At 36.4% G+C, this 26024-nt stretch overlaps 1 protein-coding gene across 27 annotated transcripts in view; it reads right to left on the reverse strand.

Annotated features, from left to right (window-relative positions):
- The window catches only part of KCNT2 (potassium sodium-activated channel subfamily T member 2), a 414242-nt gene that overhangs the window by 241788 nt on the left and 146430 nt on the right, over positions 1-26024 (reverse strand). For all 27 annotated transcript variants that reach the window (XR_009517121.1, XR_009517118.1, XR_009517125.1 and 24 more), the window contains 2 exons: positions 24098-24177; positions 21760-21859 (listed from right to left, as the gene is read on the reverse strand). Coding sequence is in view for 19 of the 27 variants with exons in the window: in XM_059998767.1 (XP_059854750.1) it covers positions 21760-21859; positions 24098-24177 (180 nt within the window). In the remaining 8 variants the exon portion in view is untranslated. The remainder of the gene's footprint in view (positions 1-21759; positions 21860-24097; positions 24178-26024) is intronic.

The following is a 26024-nucleotide window of genomic DNA, read 5'->3' on the forward strand; positions in this document are numbered from 1 at the left end:
TTTCTCCAAATTACAACTACAGAGATTCTTTCTAAATGCACATCATCACATCACTCCACTGTGTATTTTTTTAAAGCATTTCCTTTTTTAAAAAAAATAGTTATGTATTTGTTTTTGGCTGCTTTGGGTCTTAGTTGCAGCATGCGGGATTGAACCCACATCCCCTGCATTGGAAGGCAGATTCTTAACCACTGGACCACCAGGGAAGTCCCTCCACTGTGTACTGACACTTCACTTTTGTCAAGATAAGGACCAAAACCCTTGACCTGGCATTCTGAGACTTTGTCAACTGTGACATGGTCCTTCCTATCACAGCCCTTTTCACATGTTCTTCCCTTATCCGAGAGCTCTCAGCTCAACCCTCTCTCAGGGAAACCTTCCTGAAGGCTTCCCCTTGATCAATGTAGCCAATGAATCTCCATGTGTAGCCATGTCACTCACCATACCTCCCCTGCCACTCATCTAGGTTGTAACCTTGTATTTGTTTGTAAATGTATTTCTTGAATAGTTGGCGCCTCACTAAACTGCAAGTTCCACAGGATGAAATAGTATGTCTATTTCACCCACCATTATGGTCCTAATGTCTTCCCAAGTACGTGCCTATACTAGGCTAGGCATTCAAAACAAACAAATGGATGGTGCCAGTAAAAGCAAATTGTGAGTGATGAACTCAGCAACACTGTCATTTCCAGAACACATCTCACATATGTTCTCAGTAACATTTGAGAAATCAGGCCAAAATACAGTATGCAGGAGCAAAGAGGGATAATACATATGTTTTTTTGCAGATAGAAATGGTATGCTACAAAAACTATGAAATAATTAAGGAGATAGCAATCTCTGTAAAATCATAAAATAAATTGCAAATAAGATGTTTGAGAACATTTTCAAAAAGAGATTGGTAATTAGCATAGATTTACTAAAAGCTAGTTATCAAACTAATGGCCTTTTCTTTGATCTGACATTGTTTTAATAGGTCTTGAAAGATCAGATACTTAAATTTAAATAAGACTTTGAAAAAAAGATTTTTTTGGACAAGACTGTGCCATGTGGAATACGTTTCATGATCCTTAAAAAAAGTTTCTACAAGACTGTAATATGTAAAGTTTGATAAAAAGTAAGCTCTCCGATGGAAAGTCATCTTTTACATCCATTTACCAGGGACTAAACTGAATAAATGCATAGAAGGAAAATGTACACATTCTAATAAAAAGCTAGTGCCCAAACTCTCCTGCATAAAATAAATTTATCAAGAAAAAAGAATGTGGGATCTGATCTGCACAGTCCTAGAGAACCATCAAAACAAACAAGAGTTGAAACTGAAACTAGCAGACAGACTAATTCCAAACGAGGCTTCAATCCCATTGACAAAAAAGCACTTGGAGGAAAGAAATCCTGTACAGAAATATTTATTGCAATATTATTTAGAGCAGGAAAGTAACTGGAGTCTACCCGACCAACAAAAAGAGAATAGTAGTAAGTAGGCTCCTCATCATTAACAACAGCAAAAATACCATCCCTGAGAAAAAACTCACTGAAAAAAATGATGTAGATAATATTGTCATAATTGTATCCGTGTGAGTGTGTTACGCGTATACGTGTATAGATAGAATTTACAAAAGATTGGTGGTCAAAATACTAAAAATACTTATTTCTAGGTATTGAGATTTTAGGTAACTTTTACTTCCTTTTCCCTGCCCTATGTATTTATATGGCAATAATCATGAACCATTTATAAAGTCATAAAAATAAATTTCACTTTTTAAAATTATAACAATAAAATAACAAAAGCAAACATAAAAATGAAATTTATATCACTCAGTTATTCTAAATTAAAGTAGGCCTATAAAAAAAAAAAGTAGGCCTATAGATAAAATCATGTTGAAGCATCATTATGAAAACTGGAAGAACCATATCAAACAATGGAAATAATGAAGTTAAATATGGAAAATTAATAATATGCAGCCCCAGCCACTCTTCACAGCGCGCTTATTTATGGTGAATAAATACCTCTCCTAAAGGTAAGAAAAGAGCTGCTGAAAATGTCAGAACTGCTTTGGCCACAGAGGTGGAGGTCAGGCGGTGAATATGTTAACCGGAAGAATCAAGCACCTGGTAAACATGCGAAAGTAACAGGGTCACCACACGGGGCAGAATTCATATGAAAGACTTGTGGGTCACAGCTCAAGGTGAACTCGGGTTGCCAGAGCTCCAAACACAGAAGGCAAGCTAGTAGTGTATTAACAAAAGTGTAAGATCCTAAACCAGGGAGGAAAATTATGACACTCGCCTAACCATAACAAACACTAAGCAATGAGTACTACCTGTGGTTCTGGGTCCACGTTTTGAAAGACAGACAAAATTTAGCATGTGACCAGGATACTGAAGCATAGGAGAGTCTTGACAATATATTAGGAACATTTTCCAATAGCCAAATCCTTTCAAAACTCAGGTATACTTTACACTAACTGTCGGGGTGTGGACGAGAGAACTAAATGTTGAGCCTTTGAGAGAATGGAAGTTAAGAGCCTTTCCATCTGACACACACGGGCTGAGGCAGAAGTGGCTTTCCGTCTATCAACATTCGTTCTCCCCTTCCACGGTACAGAGCTGGGTGCAAAAAGCGACTCTTCATCAAAAGGCCACATTTCTCAGGCTTTGTGTCAAGGTATGACATGTGACCGATTCTCAAATGAGATCTGAGTATGAAATACAAGTAAGAGTGACGCTCCTCATTTGTCGGCCAATAATTTTAACAACTGTATGTGCCTTCTCCAATGCTCTCTTCATCTTTCTGAAAGCTGACTGCGAAGGATTCTAGGGTCTTAGGACAGCACATAGCCACAGAATGAAAGTGGCTTGCATATATAATATTGAACTTACCATGTTATAGTGTGTGTGTGTGTGTGTGTGTGTGTGTGTGTGAGTGTGTGTGTCACCATATGGAGAAGTATACTGACTAAGAGCACCAGCATTAGACTCTAGTAAACAAAGAAATTCTTTTGAATTTTTGGGTTTACATGTTACAATACTTGGAGATGCTTTAATCTATACTATAACCAATGTATATGAGAGAAGAAAAGGTCTACATTATGATATTCAATCTTATTGGTCATCAGATATTTAAAAATACTGTGAAAATTATATTCCTTCTTTGAATAGTTGTTACCCTAAAGAAGAAATACCCTTTAAAATTGGAATGTCATCTCAACACACTTGTTGCTCTATTAGGCACTGATTTTAAATGTAAATCCAAGTACCATAAAATATAAGACATTTACATGCTTCTTACTTTTGTCTTTATCATTTGATGTTGAAAATTAATAATCACTTCAACAACTTTTAAAGTGGGAAAGGATGCGTGAGTTTTGACCCATTGAAGAGCCACCATAAGCACCAGCAGGCAATGAGTCAATGCTGATGATTCAGCTCTCAATGAAATTCATGAACTACATGCTGGATGTGTTTCCTTTGCTAATGCCTTTAAATCATTTACTACAAACTGGGTGTACATGAGAGCTTGTCATTTGCACAATTCCATATATTAAGAGTAAAATTCTTTTCATATCCTTCAGTTTGTCCACACCTGCAACATTTTCATATCAGTTTGGACTCCTAGGGCTTAAAAATAAAGCAAAGCGGCACAAAATATCTTCAGCTTTATTATGTCAGAAGCTCTAATTAAATAAATCTCTTTGCTGAATTAGCCTGATTATTTTAAAATAGAGCCTGTGCTCATAAGGGCCACTGCTGTTTTTCATTAACCAATATTACATTGACAATGGGAACCAAACAGAACATTGTATTCAAAATAGAGCCCTGAGTTTTTTTGTTATATTTTTTCATTGCGGTAATCTGATTTTTCAAGTGTATATCCTCTGTAATTACAGTTGAATATTCTTGCTAATATGGCATAGAAGTTAATTATGGGAAACTTTGTTCCTCTTAATGTTTTCAAATAATATTATCTCACTTTTTATCACCTGCCAATGCCCTTTTACTCTTAGAAGGATTCTATCATGCCTCATTTTATGATTCCCAGGTCTCTCTAAAGTACATTTTATTTATAAATCACCAAGTTTTAAAAACAATGCTGGAGGGTTTCTGGAAGGGTTTGAAATGTGATCCATTTTTAATAACACATAGACAGAAAATGTAATAAATGTAATACTGACTGACATCTCTAGGCAGTGATCTTCAATCATCTGGATTGTGCAACATTATCAGTAAAACCATTGAGCATAATTCCATTAATTCAGCAACATTCACTGACCCACCAAGTCCTATGCTAAATATGAAAGCTACAAAGGCAAATACAACATGGCCCTTGACCTCGGTGAATGTATAGAGAGAAGAGAAGTAAACGGTGAAATCAAGGGCAACATGTTAACTGTGGTGACAGAAATATGTGGGGGACACTCGCAGAATCCCCAGAAACCACTCCTAACCCAGAGTGGCACTGGGTTATAGGGCATGATGTCAAGTGAGAGTGTCAGATTAAGTTTTATCCAATAAATTGTGGTCCTGAAGGTCCAAAGGTCCTGAGGTATGTTGAAAAAGAGTGAATGAGGAGGGACAGGAGTGGAAATCATGGGCCCAAGAACTGGGAGCAAATGTTCAAAGGCCCAGAGACAGTGGAGAGCAGAGTATAGGTAAGTAGCTTCAAGTAGGTCAGCATGGCCAGACTAAGAGGCTGGTGAGGTGAAGTAAACAAAGGATCTTCATTTATTCATGCTCACCCATTACTCAATCAGTACTCACTTGTTTAATAACTACTAGTGCCATATGGTGCCAGCCTCTTTGGATTCAGACAACAATCTGTGCCCTTGTGAAATTTCTATTGCAATCTACATGGAACACACAGAAAACAAAATAAACAAGTAACAGACATACCCTATGTGAAAGAGATAAAGGCAATGGAGAAAAATGTAAAAAGAAAGGAAAAAAGAGTATTCAAGAGAGTCTTGTGAGGTGAATACAATTTTAAAAAGGATGTTTGGGTAAGGCTTCACTAAAAATTTGATTTTGAGTAAATATCTGAGGAAATGTGCCAGAGTTACCTGATGCAACTCCAGACAGAGGGAACAGCAGGTATGAAGGCCCTGAGCTGGCAGGGTGTCTGGTGTGACCCAGGACCAGAGAAGAGGCCAACGTGACTGGAGCAAAGTGGGTGGGTGGGGGGTTGAGTAACAAGGAGGGAGATGCAGGGAAAATGGGGGTTCTTATAGCCATGGCAGGTACTTTGGCATTCAGAGCACAGCTGTGCCAAGATCTGACTTATACTTTAAAGGAATACTGGCTGCTTCACTAAGAATAAACCAAAAGGGAGAAAAGGCAGAATTAGCAGGACTAATTAGGAAGGGTCCTGAAGTGATCCAGAGGAGAGAAGATGGCTTGGCCAGGATGGTAGCATTGAGAAGTGATCGTATGCTGAACTATCTTGAAGGTAGAAATGATGGAACTTTCTGCGCATTTTGCACATGCTGCAGAATGTGAGGAAAAAAGAGAAGTGAAGACTTACTGACTCCAAAACATTTGGCCTGAACAGCTGTTCGGATGAAGTTGCTATCAACCGAAATGTAGGAGGCTGTGGGTTGAGCAGGGTTTGGGGAAGGATGGGGTTGCCATTCACTGAGATGTAGAAAAGCACAAAAGTCGACTGGAACATGGCAAGTTTGCAATGCCTATTTGACCTCCAAGTAGAGAAGGTGAACGTGTAGTTAGAATTTGGGGAGTGGCAGGGAGGTGCTGGCTTCCTGCAGACAACAAGTTAATCAGGGATAAAAAAAATTACTGCTGAGGTTCTCAAAGTGGAGGTCAAATAGGAGAGAACTTCTGCTTCTTTATATGTAAGGTAGGAATAATAACATTAAGTGTGTATTGAAGGAAATAACATATATAAAACAACTAGCCCAGAGCCAGAAAATACAAGAACTCTAAAATATAAAACCTTTTAAAGGGCTGAAAATTTCCTGAGGGTAGTTAATGTTCCTTTTCGTACCTATGTCTTCATTTACAGCAATATGAATACATACTAAGTATTCAAAACAGATATAGTGAAATATCCATAATTATATTCATTGAATAAATTATATCATAAAGGATCATCATGTAAATTATTACACAATGAAATTTCACTTTTTAATCTTTATCTCCAAACCCTTTAACACATATGAAATCATTTTCACTATCTAAACAAGCTGAAGAGTAACCAATTCATTTAAATGCATATTATGACTTCATTTTCCACTTAACTTTGATCTTTTTTTTTCTTTACTTTTCTTAGGGCGAGCCTCCACATGAAAAAATAATTGTACAGAAGTTAGTCATCAAATTCGTTTTCTGCTTTGAAAATTATTTTCAATTTTGTAGGCTGGACAGAGACCCACAGTAGTTTTGAGATAATAATTATTTAGGCCATTACACACCCAGTCCCCCTCCCTACTGCTTCTAGCAAAAGACAGAAACTAAAAGGAAAACCCATAAATGAATAGAAATGCAATTTAATAAAAGCAACATGATAACGAAGGGAAAAGTAAGTTAAAATAAATCAATGTCATTTAACTCAAATTAGATAAAGAACTACACAAGCTAAATCTGCGACTTGAATCAGGCATCCCAATAAATGCTGATATGTTTCTATTCAAGAATAAATAACCAGTTTTGTTTTTGTTTTGTTTTGTTTTGTTTTAAGATTCCACATGTGAGATCATACAGTATTTATCTTTTTCTGTCTGACTTATTTCACTTAGAATAATGCCCTCAAGGAACCTTAAAAAAAAGTAATGTCTAGACTATAACTGAAAATACTTACATAACTGGTATACAGTAGAGTAAACCTTTTTGGAGTATATGTGAATCAAGAACAGAAAAGTATTTGGGTCTTTAAAGAGACTGATTCATTTCAAACAATTAAATAGAGTACTTTGACTAGCAATAAAAATTGTATGGGTAGGTGTCAAGTATTAGCATTAGACAAATAGATAAACGAAATAAGAGATGTTTTCAAAGAAACTACAAATACTACATTGATGTATTAACTGAAAACCAGATCAATTTAATTGTGACAAACACCTAAAATGTCCTTGAAGAAATAAATTCTATACAACATTCTTTAAAATTATACTACAATTCAGGAGGTGATTCAAAATGGCAGTGTAGAAAGATCCTGAACACATCTCCTCCCACGGACACACCAAATCTATTGCTACATATGGATCAATTCCCTCTGAAAAAGACCTGAAAACTAGCAGAAGTGTTCCTCCACAACAAGGGATAAAAGGGCCACAATGAGACACGTAGGAGAGGCAGAGATGCAGTCTCATCAAAAACCCCACCTCTGACGCAGTGACCCATGGATGGGAGGAATCTCACAATACAGCACTTCTCCCTGAGAAACGGGGAGTCTGTGCCCCACACAGACATCCAACCCTTGAGACCTGGAGAAATGAGCCCAGAAAACCACCAGCTTTGAACACCAGTAGGACTTAGGTTCAGGAGACCCAAAAGGCTGTGGGGTACTAGAAGTCTGCTCTTAAAGGTCTCACATGCAGACTAACTCACCCTAAGACTCAGAGAAAAGGCAGCAGTTTAAAAAGCACCTAGACCACATATGTAGGAGATTCATTAGCCAATCTTAAAGCAACTGCCAAGGGCACAGGGCTCTCTTTGGACATCATCAGGAAATAGAGGCACTGGTGGGTGCCATTTTTGTGTTTCCTCTCCTTGCTAGCATCACCCACACTATCTTGTGGCCCCAATGAAGCCCGCGGGTGCAGAGCGTCAATACAGGTGATGCCCCTTGAGTACCTGGCCCTGGTGGCCAGGGAGGCCTGCATTTCTGGGCCTCAGGAGATTGAAATAATTAGGCATCACAGCTACCACCCCAATGACATAGCAGACTGAAACACACCCCCAGTTTTCTACTAAAAAAGGCCCATTTTCTTGTCCTAGAGCCTCAGTGCAAGGAGTAGCTTCAGGCTTTCCACACATCTAGGGGTTACAGAGGAGCTCTCAGGGAACCTAGGCTAGGGGAATGCCATCTTTGCACCCTCCCAGGCCTTGCTACAGCTCACCAGTACCTCCCAGAAAAGAGCATATACACTCGTCTACAGCCCTGACTTTTGCAACTGTCACCTCCAAATTACCTCGTTTGAAGGTCAGTAAAGATAACAACAGTGGTCCCACCAGACTATATATATTTGCATATTTTAAAGCTGCTGCCTGAGAGTCTGGCTTCAAATCAGTCTGAAACTAGGGGCTGACTGAGATCCCTACCTTTGAACACTGATAGGGCTTAGCACAACCTCAAAATCTGGAACTTATCAAGAATAAACCACACTGCTTAAACAATCACAAAGATCTGAGAGACCACCAAGAGCTAGGGCAAGGTCAAACAATAATGTTCACTGCTTACACAATAGAACTCCTTCGAGACTGGGTGAGGTATCCTCTTTTGCCTAATACATAGAAACACAGAGAGGCAAGCAAAATGAGGAAACCAAGGAATATGTTTCAAAAGAAAGCAAGATTAAAAAAAAAATCCTTAATGAAATGGAGATAAGTAATTTACCTGATACAGAGTTCAAAATAATAGTCATGAAAATGCTCACCAAACTTGAGAGAAGAACAGATGAATACAGTGAGGACTTCAACAAAGAGATAGAAAATATAAGAAAGTACCAAAACAAAAGTCATAGAGCTGAAGAATACAATAACTGAACTGAAAAAATGCAGTAAAGGGGTTCACTAGATCAAGCAGAAGAAAAAAAAAAAACCAAACTCAAAGATAGGATAATGGAATTCATTCAGTAAGAGCAGCAAAAAGAAAAAAAGTGACTAAGAGTGAAGCCAGCTTAAGAGATTTACAGTACACCATCAAACAGACTAATATACACATGATAGGGATGACAAAAAAGGAAGGGAGAAAGAAAAGGGGCAGAAAGTTTATGCCAGGAAATAATGGCTGAAATTTTTCCTAAGCTAGGGAAGGAAACAGACATCTAGGTCCAGGAAGACAAGAGAGTTACAAATAAGACAAACCCAGAGAGAGACACATTACAATAAAAATGTCAAAAGTTAAAGAGAGAATATTAAAAGCAGCAAGAGGAAAACAACTTTTTATGTACAAGGGAACCTCCACAAGACTACCAGCTTATTTTCAAGAGGAAGCTTTGCAGAGCAGAAGAGAGTGGCATGATAGATTCAAATTGCTGAAAAGAAAAATCTTCCAACCAAGAATACTCTGCTTGGCAAGGTTGTCATTCAGAATCCAAGGGGAGATAAAGAATTTTCCAGACAAGCAAAAGCTAAAGGATTTTATCATCCCTAAACCACCCTTAAAAGAAAAATAAAGGGACTTCTTTAAGCTGAAAAGAAAAGGCACTAACAAGTAACAAGAAAACAAAAGAAAGTAAAAATTTCACTGGTAAAGGTAAATACACAATAAAACTAGTGGACTGACCATTTATTAAGCTATTATTAAGGTTAAAAGAAAAAAGTAGTAAAAGTAACTGTAACTACAATAATTAGTTATGACATACATAAAATTTTTTAAATGAAAAATATGCTATCAAAAACATAAAACGTGGATGGCAGTGATAAAAATGTAGAGTTTTTAGAATATGTTCAAACCTAACTTGCTCTCAATTTAAAAGAGACTGCTATATGTATATGCTGTTATATGTGAACATCATGTTAATCACAAAGCAAAAACCTTCAGTAGGTATACAAAAACAATAAAGAAGAAATCTAAACATAACAAAAAAGAAAGTCATCAAAGCACAAGGGAAAGGAGCAAGAGAAGAAGAAAGGAACAGAGACAAACTACAAAAATAGCCAGAAAATAAGTAATGAAATGGTAATAAGTACACACCTATCAATAATTACTTTAAATGTAAATAGAATAACTTCTCTAATCAAAATACATACAGTGGTTGAATGGATTTAAAAAAAACTCATCTATATGTTGCCTCAAGAGACTTACTTCAGATGTAAGGACACATACAGACAAAGTAAAGGAGTGGAAAAATATATTCCATGAAAATTAAAATAAAAAGGAAGCTGGTGTAGCTATATTTATATCAAACAAGATAGACTTTAAAACAAAGACTGTAGTAAAAGACAAAGAAGGGTATTAGATAATGATAAAAAGGTCAACCCAGCAGGATGATATAACATTTGTAAATATATATACACCCAACTTAGGAGCATCTAAATATATAAAGCAAATATCAAGACACCTAAAGGGAGAAATTGACTGCAACACCATACTTCCATCAATGGATTGATCATTCAGAGAGAAAATAAAGAAACATTAGTCTTAAATGACACATTAGATCAGATGTATTTAATACACACATACAGGACATTCCATCCAAATTCAGCAGAACATACATGTTCAAATGCACATGAACATTCTCCAAGATAGGACACATGTTAGATCACAAAACATATCAGAAGACTGAAACTATACCAAGTACCTTTTCTGACCACATGGTATGAAACTAAAAATCAATTTTAGGAAGAAAACTGGATAAATCACGAATACATCAAAATAAAAAAACATGCTACCAAATAACCAATGGGTCAAAAAAGAAATCAAAGAGGAAATAAAAAATTATTGTGAGACGAAAATGTCAACACAGCATTCCAAAACCTATGGAATGCAGCAAAAGCTGTTCTAAGAGGGAAGTTCATACAGATACAGGGCTACCTCAAGGAACAAGAAAAAATCCAAATACACAATCTAACTTTATACCTAAAAGAACCAGAAAAAAAGAACAAATGAAGGGAAACAGTAAAAAAAAAAAAAAGGGAAATGATAAAGATCAGAGTAGAAATAAATGAAATAAAGACTTAGAAAACATTAGGAAAGATGAATAAAACCAACAGCTGGTGCTTTGAAAAGATAAAAAAAAATGACAAACCTTTCACTAGACTTACCAAGAAAAAAAGGGAGCAGGCTCAAATAAATAAAACCTAAAATGAGAGAGGTATTACAAATGATACCACAGAAATACAAAAGATCGTAAGAGATTATTATGAACAATTATGTGCCAAACTGGACAACTTAGAAGAAATGAAAAAATTCTTTGAAATATGCAAGCTTCTAAGACTGAATCATATAGAAATAAAAAATCTGAATAGACTGACTACTAGTAAGGAGATCTAATTAGTAATTTAAAAATTCCTAACAAACAAAAGTCTACCACCAGCTGGCTATACTGATGAATTCTTCCAAATATTCAAAGAAGGTTTGAAACCTAGCTGCCTAAAATTCTTCCAAAAATTGAAGAGGAGGGAATGTTTCCAAACTCAATTTTAGAGGCCTGAAACCCGGATAATGAAACCAGACAAGAAAACCACACAAAAAGAAAATTACAGGTCAATAACCCTGATAAATATTGATGCAAAAACCCTCAACAAAATATTAGAAAACGAAATTCGACAATACATTAAAAAGGATCACACATCATGATCAAGTGGGATTTATTCCAGAGATGCAGAGTGGATCAACATCTCATTAACATTAACCACATCAGGAGAGACCTTCAAGATGGCGGAGGAGTAAGATGTGGAGATCACCTTCCTCCCCACAGATACATCAGAAATATATCTACATGTGGAACAACTCCTACAGAATACCTATTGAACGCTGGCAGAAGACCTCAGACTTCCCAAAATGCAGGAAACTCCCCACGTACCTGGGTAGGGCATAAGAAAAAAGAAAAAACACAGACAAAAGAATAGGGACAGGACCTGCACTTCTGGGAGGGAGATGTGAAGGAGGAAAAGTTTCCACACACTAGGAAGCCCCTTCACTGGCGGAGACGAGGGGTGGCAGAGGGGAAGCTTCGGAGCCACGGAGGAGAGCACAGCTACAGGGGTGCAAAGGGCAAGGGGGAGAGATTTCCACACAGAGGATCTGTGCCGACCAGCACTCACCAGCCTGAGAGGCTTGTCTGCTCACCCGCCGGGATGGGCAGGGGCTGGGAGCTGAGGCTCGGGCTTCGGAGGTCGGATCCCAGGGAGAGGACTGGGGTTGGCGGTGTGAACACAGCCTGAAGGGGGCTAGTGTGCCACAGCTAGCTGGGAGGGAGTCCGGGAAAAATTCTGAAACTGCCTAAGAGGCAAGAGACCATTGTTCCAGGTTGTGCGAGGAGAGGAGATTCAGAGCACTGCCTAAAGGAGTTCCAGAGACAGTCACAAGCTGCGGCTATCAGCTCAGACACCAGAGATGGGCATGAGATGCTAAGGCTGCTACTGCAGCCACCAAAAAACCTGTGTGCAAGCACAGGTCACTATCCACACCTCCCCTCCCCGGAGCCTGTGCAGCCCACCACTGCCAGGATCCCGTGATCCAGGGACAAATTCTCCTGGAGAACACACAGTGTGCCTCAGGCTGTTGCAACGTCACGCCAGCCTCTGTCGCCACAGGCTTGCCCCGCATTCCGTACCCCTCCCTCCCCCAGCCTGAGTGAGCCAGAGCCCCCAAATCACCCGCTCCTTTAACCCCATCCTGTCTGAGCGAAGAAGAGACGCCCTCCGGCGACCTACATGCAGAGGCGGGGCCAAATCCAAAGCTGAACCCCACGAGCTGTGCGAACAAAGAAGAGAAAGGGAAATCTCTCCCAGCAGCCTCAGGAGCAGTGGATTAAATTTCCACAATCAACTTGATGTACCCTGCATCTCTGGAATACCTGAATAGACAACAAATCATTCCAAAATTGAGACGGTGGAATTTGGGAGCAACTGTAGACTTGGGGTTTGCTTTCTGCATCTAATTTCTTTCGGGTTTTATGTTTATCTTAGTTTAGTTTTTAGAGTTTATTATCATTGGTAGATTTGCTTAATAATTTGGTTGCTCTCTTCCTTTTTTTGTTTATATATATATATATGTATATATATTTTTTTCCTTTTTCTCTTTTGGTGAGGGCGTATGTGTATGCTTCTTTGTGTGATTGTGCCTGTATAGCTTTGTTTTACCATTTATCCTAGGTTTCTATCTGTCCATTTTTTTGTTTGTTGGTTGGTTTTACTATAGTTTTTAGTGTTCTTATCATTGGTGAATTTGTTTTTTAGTTTCGTGGCTCTCTTCTTTTTTCTTTCTTTTCCTTTTTTAATACTTTTTAATTTTTTAATTTTTAATTTTTTTTTGCTTTTTTATTTTAATAACATTATTTTATTTTATTCTATTTTATTTTTTACTTTCTTTATTATTTTCTCACTTTTCTTCTGAGGCATGTGGCTGACAGGGTCTGATGCTCCGGCCAGGTGTCAGGCCTGTGCCTCGAAGGTGGGAGAGCAGAGTTCAGGACATTGATCCACCAGAGACCTCCACATAATCTCAAACAGCAAAAGCTCTCCCACAGAACTCCATCTCAACACTAAGACCAAGAAACACTCAACCACCAGCAATCTACAGTGTTGGACACGCTAGGTCAAACAATTAGCAGTAAAGGAACACAACCTCACCCATTAGCAGAGAGGCTGCCTAAAATCATAATAAGGTCACAGAAACCTCAAAACACTCTAGCGGAAGTGGTCCTGCCCACAGGAAAGACAAGATCCAGCCTCATCCACCAGAACACAGGCACCAGTCCCCTCCACCAGAAAGCCTACACAACACAATGAACCAACCTTAGCCACTGGGGGCACACACCAAAAACAAGGGGAACTACGAACCTGCAGCCTGCAAAAAGGAGACCCCAAACACAGTAAGTTAAGCAAAATGAGAAAAAACAGAAACACACAGCAGACGAAGGAGCAAGGTTAAAAACCCACCAGACCTAATAAATGAAGAGGAAATAGGCAGTCTACCTCAAAAAGAATTCAGAGTTATGATAATAAAGATGATCCAAAGTCTTGGAAATAGAATGGAGAAAATACAAGAAACGTTTAACAAGGACCTAGAAGAACTAAAGAGCAAACAAACAATGATGAACAACACAATAAATGAAATTAAAAATTCTCTAGAAGAAGTCAACAGCAGAAGAATGGATAAGGGACCTGGAAGATAAAATAGTAGAAATAACTACTGCAGAGCAGAATAAAGAAAAAAGAATGAAAAGAATTGAGGACAATCTCAAAGACCTCTGGGACAACATTAAATGTACCAACATTCGAATTATAGGCATCACAGAAGAAGAGAAAAAGACAGGAACTGAGAAAATATTTGAAGGGATTATAGTTGAAAACTTCCCTAATATGAGAAAGGAAATAGTCAATCAAGTCCACGAACCACAGACTCCCATACAGGATAAATCCAAGGAGAAACACGCCAAGACACATATTAATCCAACTATCAAATATTAAACACAAAGAAAACATATTAAAAGCAGCAAGGTGAAAACAACAAATAACATACAAGAGAATCCCCATAAGGTTAACAGCTGATCTTTCAGCAGAAACTCTGCAAGCCAGAAGGGAGTGGCAGGACATATTTAAAGTGATGAAGGAGAAAAACCTACAACCAAGATTACTCTACCCAGCAAGGATCTCATTCAGATTTGATGGAGAAAATAAAACCTTCACAGACAAGCAAAATCTGAGAGAGTTCAGCACCACCAAACCAGCTTTACAACAAATGCTAAAGGAACTTCTCTAGGCAAGAAACACAAGAGAAGGAAAAGACCTACAATGACGAACCCAAAACAATTAAGAAAATGGGAATAGGAATATACATATCGATAATTACCTTAAATGTAAAAGGATTAAATGCTCCCACCAAAAGACACACACTGTCTGAATGGATACAAAAACAAGACCCGTATATATGCTGTCTACAAGAGACCCACTTCAGACCTACAGACCCATACAGACTGAGTGCGAGGGGATGGAAAATGATATTCAATGCAAATGGAAATCAAAAGAAAGCTGGAGTAGCAATTGTCATATTAGACAAAATAGACTTTAAAATAAACGCTATTGCAAGAGACAAATAAGGACACTACATAATGATCAAGGGATTATTCCAAGAAGATATAACAATTTTAAATATTTATGCACCCAACATAGCAGCACCTCAATACATAAGGCAAATACTAACAGCCATAAAAGGGGAAATCGACAGTAACACAGTCATAGTAGGGGACTTTAACACCCCACTTTCACCAATGGACAGATCATCCAAAATGAAAATAAATAAGGAAAAACAAGCTTTAAATGATACATTAAACAACAGGACTTAATTGACATTTATAGGACATTCCATCCAAAAACAACAGAATACACATTCTTCTCAAGTGCTCATGGAACATTCTCCAGGATAGATCATATCTTGGGTCACAAATCAAGCCTTGGTAAATTTAAGAAAACTGAAATCATATCAAGTATCTTTTCTGACCACAATGCTGTGAGACTGGATATAAATTACAGGAAAAAATATGTAAAAAATACAAGCACATGGAGGCTAAACAATACACTACTTAATAACCAAAATATCACTGAAGAAATCACAGAGGAAATCAAAAAATACCTAGAAACAAATGACAATAAAAACACAATGACCCAAAACCTATGGGATGCAGCAAAAGCAGTTCTAATAGGGAAGTTTATAGCAATACAATCCTACCTTAAGAAACAAGAAATATCTCAAATAAACAACCTAACCTTACACCTAAAGCAATTAGAGAAAGAACAAAAAAAACACAAAGTTAGCAGAAGGAAAGAAATCATAAAGATCAGATCAGAAATAAACGAAAAAGAAATGAAGGAAATGATAGCAAAGATCAATAAAACTAAAAGCTGGTTCTACGAGAAGATAAACTAAATTGATAAAGCATTACCCAGACTCACCAAGAAAAAAAGGGAGAAGACTCAAATCCACAGAATAAGAAATGAAAAAGTAGAAGTAACAACTGACCCTGCAGAAATACAAAGGCTCATGAGCGATTAATACAAGCAACTACATGCCAATAAAATGGACAACCTGGAAGAAATGGACAAATTCTTAGAAGAGTACAACCTTCCAAGACTGAATCAGGAAGAAATAGAAAATATAATCAGACCAATCACAAGCACTGAATTTGAAACTATAATTAAAACTCTTCCAACAAACAAAAGCCCAGGATCAGATGGCTTCACAGGTGATTTCTATCAAATATTTAGAGAATACCTAACGTCTATCCTTCTCAAACTCTTCCAAAATATAGCAGAGGAGGAACACTCCAAAATTAATTCTACGAGGCCACCATTACCCTAATACCAAAACCAGACAAAGATGTCACAAAGAAAGAAAACTACAGGCCGATATCACTGATGAACATAGATGCAAAAATCCTCAACAAAATACTAACAAACAGAATCCAACAGCACATTAAAAGGATCATACACCATGATCAAGTGGGGTTTACCCCAGGAATGCAAGGATTCTTCAATATATGCAAATCAACCAATGTGATAAACCATAGCAACAAATTGAAGGAGAAAAACCATAAGATCATCTCAATAGATGCAGAAAAATCTTTTGACAAAATTCAACACCTATTTATGATAAAAAAAACCCTAAAGAAAGTAGGCATAGAGGGAACTTACCTCAACATAACAAAGGCCATATATGACAAACCAATAACCAACATCATTCTCCATGGTGAAAAACTGAAAGCATTTCCTCTAAGATCAGGAACAAGACAAGGTTGTCCACTCTCACCACTATTGTTCAACATAGATTTGGAAGTTTTAGCCACAGCAATCGGAGCAGAAAAAGAAATAAAAGGAATCGAAATGGAAAATAAAAAGGAAAGCAGTCACTGTTTGCAGATAATATGATACTATATAGAGAGAATCCTAAAGATGCTACCAGAAAACTACTAGAACTAATCAATGAATTTGGTAAAGTAGCAGGATAGAAAATTAATGCACAAAATTTCTTGCATTCCTATACACTAATGACGAAAAATCTGAAAGAGAAATAAAGGAAACACTCGCATTTACCATTGCAACAAAAACAATAAAATACCCAGGAATAAAACTACCTAAGGCGACAAAAGACCTGTATGCAGAAAACTACAGGACACTGATGAAAGAAATTAAAGATGATACAAACAGATGGAGAGATATACCATGTTCTTGGATTGGAAGAATCAACATTTTGTAAATGACTACACTACACAAAGTAATCTATAGATTCAATGCAATCCATATCAAACTACCAATGGCATTTTTCACAGAACGAGAACAGAAAATATCACAATTTATATGGAAACACAAAAGACCCTGAATAACCAAAGGAATCTTGAGAAAGAAAAACGGAGCTGGAAGAATCGGGCTCCTTGGCTTCAGACTATACTACAAAGCGACAACAATCAAGACAGTATGGTACTGGCACAAAAACAGAAATATAGATCAATGGAACAGGATACAAAGCCCAGAGATAAACCCACACACATATGGTCACCTTATTTTTGATAAAGGAGGCAATAATATACAATGGAGAAAAGACAGCCACTTCAATAAGTGGTGCTGGGAAAACTGGACAGCTACATGTAAAGAATGAAATTACAACACTCTCTAACACCATACACAAAAATAAACTCAAAATGGATTAACGACCTAATTGTAAGGCCAGACACTATAAAAATCTTAGAGGTAAACATAGGAAGAACACTGTATGACATAAATCACAGCAAGCTCCTTTTTGACCCACCTCCTAGAGAATTGGAAATAAAAACAAACAAATGGGACCTAATGAAACTTAAAAGCTTTTGCACAGCAAAGGAAACCATAAAGAAGACGAAAAGGCAACCCTCAGGATGGGAGATAATATTTGCAGACGAAACAACTGACAAAGGATTAATCTCCAAAATATACCGGCAGCTCATGCATCTCAATGTCAATAAAACAAACAACACAATCCAAAAATGGGCAGAAGACCTAAACAGATATTTCTCCAAAGAAGATATACAGATTGCCAACAAACACATGAAAGAATGCTCAACATCACTGACATTAGAGAAATGCAAATCAAAACTACCATGAGGTATCACCTCACAGCAGTCAGAATGGCCATCATCAAAAAATCTACAAACAGTAAATGCTGGAGAGGGTGTGGAGAAAAGGGAACACTCTTGCACTGTTCGTGGGAACGTAAACTGATACAGCCAATGTGGAGAACAGTATGAAGGTTCCTCAAAAAACTAAAAATAGAACTACCATACGACCCAGTAATCCCACTACTGGGCATATACCCTGAGAAAACTATAATTCAAAAAGACTCATGTACCTCAATGTTCATTGCAGCTCTATTTACAATAGCCAGGACATGGAAGCAACCTAAGTATCCATTGACAGATGAATGGATAAAGAAGATGTGGCACATATATACAATGGAATATTACTCAGCCATAAAAGGAAACAAAATTGAGTTATTTGTAGTGAGGTGCATGAACCTAGAGTCTGTCATACAGAGTGAAGTAAGTCGGAAAGAGAAAAAGCAAATACCTTAAGCTAACACATGTATATATGGAATCTAAAAAAAAAAAAAAGGTTATGAAGAACATAGGGGCAGGACAGGAATAAAGATGCAGATGTAGAGAATGGACTTGAGGACACGGGGAGGGGGAAGGGTAAGCTGGGACGAAGTGAGAGAGTGGCATGGACATATATACACTACTAAATGTAAAATAGCTAGCTAGTGGGAAGCAGCTGCATCGCAGAGGGAGATCAGCTCGGTGCTTTGTATCCATCTCGAGGGGTGGGATAGGAAGGGTGGGAGGGAGATGCAAGTTGAGGGGATTTGGAGATATATGTATACGTATAGCTGATTCACTTTGTTATACAGCAGAAACTAACACACCATTGTAAAGCAATTACACTTCAATAAAGATGTTTAAAAAAAAACATTAACCGCATTAACAAAATAGATGAAAATTATATAATCATCTCAATAGATGCAAAAAAGGCATTGTTTAATTTTGATTCAACATCCACTTATGATTAAAAACTCTCAACTAAGTAGGTATAGAAGGAATGTACCTCAACATCATGAAGGTCATATACACCAACCTACAGCTAACAACATACTCAATGAAAATTTGAAAGCTTTCCCTCTAAGATCAGGAACAAGACAAGGATGCCTACTCTTGCCTCTTTTATAAACATAGTATTGGAAGTCCTAGGCACAGCAGTTAGGCAAGGAAAAGAAACAAAATCATCCAAATTGGAAAGAAAGAAGTAAAACTGGAATTATTTGCAGATGACATAAGACTACATATAGCAAACCCTAAAAACTACACAAAAAAAATATTAGAACTAATAAATGAATTCAGCAAAGTTGCAGGATAGAAAATCAATGTACAGTCAACCCTCCTTATCCATGGGTTTTACATCTGTTGATTCAATCAACCATGGATCAAAAGTATTTGAGGGGCTTCCCTGGTGGTGCAGTGGTTGAGAGTCCGCCTGTCGATGCAGGGGACGCGGGTTCATGCCCCGGTCTGGGAAGATCCCACATGCCGTGGAGCAGCTGGGCCCGTGAGCCATGGCTGCTGAGCCTGTGCGTCCGGAGCCTGTGCTCTGCAATGGGAGAGGCCACAACAGTGAGAGGCCCACATACCGCAAAAAAATAAATAAATAAATAAAAAGTATTTGAAAAAAATTCCAGAAATTTCCAAAAATCAAAACTTGAATTTGCCACATGCTGGCAGCTATTTACATAGCATTTATACTATATTCAGTATTGTAAGCAATTTAGAGATGATATAAAGTATATGGAAGGATGTTCATGGGTTATACGCAAATACTATGCCATTTCCTAAAAGGGACTTGAGCATCCATGGATTTTGGTATCTGTGCAGGGGTCCTGGCAGCAACTCCCTTTGGATACCTAGAATGACTGTACAGAAATCTGTGCATTTCTATAAATTATAATGAAATATCAAAAAGAGAAATTAAGAAAACAACCCCATTTACAATTGCATCAGAAAGAGTAAAATACTTAGAAGTAAATTTAGCCAAGGAAGTGAAAGACCTGTACACTGAAAGCTCTAAGACATTGATAAAAGGTATTGAATAAGACACAAAGAAATGGAAAGCTATTCTGTACTCATGGAGTGGAAGAATTAATATTGTTTAAATGTCCATACTACCCAAAGTGATCTACAGATTCAATTCAATCTCTATCAAAATTCCAATGACATTTTTCACAGTACTAAAACAACCAATTTACACATTTCTATGGAACTACAAAAGACTCTGAATAGCCGAGCATCTTGAGAAAGAAGAACAAACCTGGAGGAATCATGCTCCTTGATTTCAAACTATACTACAAAGCTATAGTAACCAAAATAGCATGGTATTGGCATAAAAAAGATACACAGATCAATGAAACAGAATATAGAGCCCAGAAATAAATGCACACATATATGGTCAATTAATTAATGACAAAGGAGCCATGAATATACAATGGGTAAAAGACAATCTCTTCAATAAACTGTGTTCAGGAAACAGGACACACATAAAAAATGAAAGTAGACCACTCTCTTACACAATACATAAAAATTAATCCAAAATGGATTAAAGACTTGAATGTAAGACCTGAAACCTTAAGACTCCTAGCAGAAAACATAGGTGGTAAGTCCCTTGACCTAGGCCTTGGTGATGATTTTTTGAATCTGACACCAAAAGCAAAGGCAACAAAAGCAAAAATTAAAAAGTGGGACTATTTCAAACTAAAAAGCTTCTGCACAGGAAAGGATACCATCAATAAAATGAAAAGGCAACCTAAAATCGGAAAAATATTTGCAAATCATATATCTGATAAGGAGTTAATACCCCAAATATTAAAGAACTCATTCAACTCAACAGCAAAAAAAAAAAAAAAAAAAAAAATTGGAATAAAAATGGTCATAGGATCCAGATAGACATTTTTCCAAAGAAGACATACAGATGTCCAACTGGTACATGAAAATGTTCTCAACATTACTAATTATTAGGAAAATGCAAATCAAAATCACAATGAGATATCACCTCCCACCTGTTAGAATGGCCATTATTAAAAAGAAAAGAAATAAAAAATGTTGAAGAGGTTTCAGAGAAAAGGAAATCCTCTTACACTATTGGTGAGAAAGTAAGTTGGTGCAACCACTATGGAAAACAGTATGGTGGTTCCTCAAAAAATTAAAAATAAAACTACCATATAATCCAGCTATTCTACTTCTGGGTATTTATCCCCTAAAAATCCCCCAAAACACTAATTCAAAAAGATAACCACACACCCCTATGTTCATTGCAGTAGTGTTTACAATAGCTAAGATATGGAAACAACCTAAGTGTTTATTGATGGATATATGAATAAAGAAGATGTGGTGTGTATGTATATATACACACCCACAATGAAATGTGTTATTCAGCCATAAAAAGAAGGAAATCTTGACATTTGTGACAACATGGTTGGACCTAGAGGGCATTATGCTAAGTAAAATAAGTCAGATAGAGAAAGACAAATACCATATGATTTCACTTATATGTAGAACATAAAAAAAACAAAACATGCTAACAAAACAAAACTCATTGATTGCTGGTTATCAGAGGAAAAGGAAGAGAATGGGGTAAAATGGGTAAAGGGGATGGATTGTATGGTGACGTATGGTAACTAGACTTATGGTGGTGATCGCTTTCTCATGTACACAAAGATCAAATTATTACGTTGTACACCTGAAACTAATATAATGTTATTTTTACCAGTTTTACCTCAAAACTTATAATACAATTTAAACTAATCAAAAGAATATTGTAGAAAATCAGACAAAGATACCTTACCATTCATTTCCTTGTGAAGGGTTTTCTAGTAGCACTCGGATTATGTACAAAAAGCAGCTTAATAATTTGAGAGAAAAATTGAACAGACGTATTCTTAGACCTTTAAACAAACAACAAAAATTGGATTTTCATTTGAACTCAGTCCACAAAAGATTAAAAAGAATTGTCAAAAATATCAGCTTTAAGTACAGCACTCAAATTGTGTTTAGAATCTACAATACCATAATTGCTTACCCACTCTGAAGTTCTAGGTGGCTAAATATTGAAACAAAAAATGAGAATGACAGAATGTATGAACCGCAAATGACAGTGAATATTATACACTAAGAGTAAATCTACATTTGAGCATTCAGAAGCCACAAAAATCATGTCCGATCAAGATTGGTTCAAGTATGCTTAGAAGTTTAAGCATTTTATAGATCCATGAATTTTGGAATAAATTTTAACTAGCCAGAAAATCTAGCTGTTTACAAATTCACAGGGTAAGTTATAAATCTTGTATCTTCTGAGCACCTTGTAGGTTTGATTGTAGAGAAATTATAATCATGTAAAGAATTATGTATTATACATTTAATTAGTAATTATATAATTATAGAGAAATCCTAATAGCATATGCTGGGAAATACACAAGCACACACACACACACACACACACACACGCACACACACACACACACACGCAGACACATTTTTGAGACTCCACCAACTTTTTACTTTAGGTTTAAATACCAATGAAATCTTAAAAAAAAATTTGTGGGAATTAAGACTGCCATGTATGTATCTTTAAAACTGTGTCGCTCACAGTTATGCAGCCTATAATACTTGATGATGAAGAAGAGTAATTAATATTAAGCAAAACATGTTTAAAGTCTGATTAATAGAAGCATTACCTTTCCTGCAATTATCAGGTGGTAACTGATTCACAGACTGTGAATAAAATTTTGAGGTCTTCCTATAATTAATTCTCAATAAAATCTGGAAATAAAATGCCATTTTGTTTTTACTCTGCTATAAGTGAGTGTACCTGAGGTAATATTTCTTAACAGTAAAAGGTTAATGCTTATTAATTGTGCAATTTTTCCTGGGTTTTCCTACTAAAATGCTAGGTACTTATGGTTTAGCTTCTTTATAAAGTCTTCTAAACTGTTAATGAAATTGCCCTGGTTTTATAGAACTGATCTCTTCAAATGACAGCTTAGTCAAAGCTGGCTGTTGTTAAAGTATTCAAATAATACATCTATTCCTTCTGGCCTGGAGAAAGAAAATTTTTAGTAAAATTTTTAAAATAAAGGAAACCTTCTATGCAAATGATGTGGCCTCTCCAGGTAACATCTATTGGTGGGATTCCACCTTGGGAATTCAAAACAACTGGATTAGAGAAGCATTAGTTATTATTAGCCTAATCCTAAAATTAACCAGCCATTAAGATTCTCTAACCTGTGTGCCTTACAGACTGAAATATTCCCTGTAGTCAGTATTTGGGTAACTGCTCACAACTCAAGTTTCTCTCTATGAACTCTAAAGAAGCACAACTTACTTTAGACCACCCCAGGAGGTCAAAATTCAAAAAGAGCAAAGTCTACACCAGTCTAATGTAGACCTCTCAATGCTTCTTGACATCTTAAGCAACAATCACATGAAAAAACTGCATATTGGTTCATTGTTTATGGCTTTTTCAAAGTACATGGTACTAGGGGGAGGCAAGTATGACTGGCACTTCAAGCCTGAACAGGCTTAGGAGGTCAGTGACTATGCTGATTTCATGCCTCCTTGAAGTTCCAACGTTTCCCAAGGTTTTTTGATGATAAGGATCACTGAGATGTTATATGCTGAGCTTAGCTCTATACTTTCTGATTTTAAATCTCCAGGGGAGGATGCTAGTAATCTGTACCTTTCGGAACAGCCTACATGTTTCTTGTTATTAGGTGTGATGGGGAAACTCTTCCCTACTAAATCACTAAACCAGAAAATTATTCCCCGTTATGGTCACTTGGAATCACCAGAGTCTTCTCAAAACAAGTTTTGGTATCCCTCACAGTTAAAATATGGGGAACCCTCACTTAAATGATTTTCCTCAATGTTCCTAGCAATCCAAATGGTCCACTCAGAAGTCTACTTACTGATGTGGGATTTCGAGAAGTAAAATAGTCAAGAAACCTTGACTTGACACCACCAGATGTAACATCTATTGTTTTCTAAACTTTAATGCCCGGCAGATAAGACTATCAATTTTACTTCTCTCTATAAAAGATATTTTGCAAAAGGATTGCAAAGCTGGAATTTTTTAAGGCAAACATATATACAAATATATACACAGGGGAATAAAATTAAAGACTTACTTGATCTCTGGTTTTTGATAAAAAATAACTTTAGTCTCTCTTTAAATGTGTTTTCATTCATATAAAATTCAACTTGCACCCTGCAAACAAAAAATAAAAACATAATTAATCTAAAGACTAATATATAAGAAAATAAAAATAAATTATTTGATGTGATACATTGTATACTTTGAGTGAATCCCCACCACAGAAAAGGAGAATTGAGTAAAATGCTAATTTTTTATTTTTGAGAGAAGCAGTTACTTTCCAATTTTAAAGATATAGTCAGTTCAAATATCATATGTAGTTGATTTGATTATTTGTATCAGTGGATATGATGAGTGGTATGGGTGATTCCAAACAGCAATAATGCAAAAGTCTTTCATATGTGTTTTTGGAATAATTTTTCATGAGCGTTTTCCTAATTCTTTTCCCTGTCATCAGAATCAACTGCATGCTTAAAAAATTCAGGTTGAACTAACCACTCCAGATCTACTGTATCTGAAACTTAAGGGACTGGGCCTGAAAATCTATTTCTAGCAAGTCTTCACTTTATCTTGAGACTATTTGGGACACCACGTATGGAACACTTTACCTTTTTATTTATCTAGCTCATATTAAAATATATATGGATCAACAAAGGAGTGGTAGTGCAAGTGGCATGTTAAAGTCACCATAGAGAAGTTACAAACCAGACAAATCAGTTAAGGGACTGAATATTCTACATTTAATCTACTATAAACTGATACCAACACTCTAAAACATAATAGCGTTCTAATAAATGCATTTGCTTTCTCCCTAAATTCTAGCAAACTTCTCTTATGTGATAGGGCTTAAATAATATTTTCAAAATACTGAGTGAAAAGAAACATTGTGTTCAGTGCATGGTAACTTGTGAATAATCATCTGAAATTTTCTTAGTTAAATAGTCTCAAACATATTTATTATAGGCTAGGATTCTAAAAAAATTAAGAAAATATTTTAATGCTTACACAAACAACAAAGACATAATTTCATTTTTCCTTATGTGACAGAATTTTGATAAGGTAATCTATATAAACGAGATAGTTTTTTGTTTGTTTTTTGTTTTGCAGGAGTACACAAAAGAGATAAAACTGGAGAAAAAATAATTGACATGTACTACAGAAATATTTCATTCCTAAATTCTAAGCTGCATGTTCAAGAAGATCTATGAATGTTTTAAAAGCAATATCTCTTAGGCCATAAAAACAAAAGGGCTTTTGTTATCAATTGCAAAACAAGTTTTATCTGTTACACCTTCCAGAAGACTTGAATTGCTCTTTTTCTCTTATTCCTAAAGAAAATATCCTCACCCATACACATTTTTTCTCTTCTTTGCATCATTTTGTCATTTACTGTCCTCTTTTTTACTTTATATGTAAAATCACAAAAATCAACACATAAATCATGATTCTCTTTACTTGTTAATTTCTTTAGCAAGAAGCCATGAAAAAACAATATCTTCTAGCAGAACACCTCTATATGCATGCCTGTGTGCACGCACATACCACTTCACATATATGCAAACCTTCACACTCACATGCTATAAAAGTACATGTACACACATGCAGTCCCACAACTCCACTAGTATCTTGGAAAGCCATGATTGGCTCTATTTCCCTTGTTTATCAAATGAAAAGGACTTTATTTTAAATAAAGCAACTGTAACACTGATATCAATCTAAATTAGTTCATATTTGCTATGGATACAAAAGCAAATTTGAGAGGACATATGGCTAATACACAAGTAATAAAGCAAAGGTCATGTAGATTTGCTTCCTAGAATTATCCAATTTATAAAAATATGAGTCCATTCTTCAGTTAATATCAGGAGTGCAGTACTGGGTATATAATAGAGGTGCATTTTTCAACTAAAATGAGATCATCTAAAGCCTGAAGCAAAAAATGAGGGATCTGGAAAGTATTT

Source organism: Delphinus delphis, chromosome 1 (assembly GCF_949987515.2).
Source record: "Delphinus delphis chromosome 1, mDelDel1.2, whole genome shotgun sequence".
Lineage (NCBI taxonomy): Eukaryota > Metazoa > Chordata > Mammalia > Artiodactyla > Delphinidae > Delphinus > Delphinus delphis.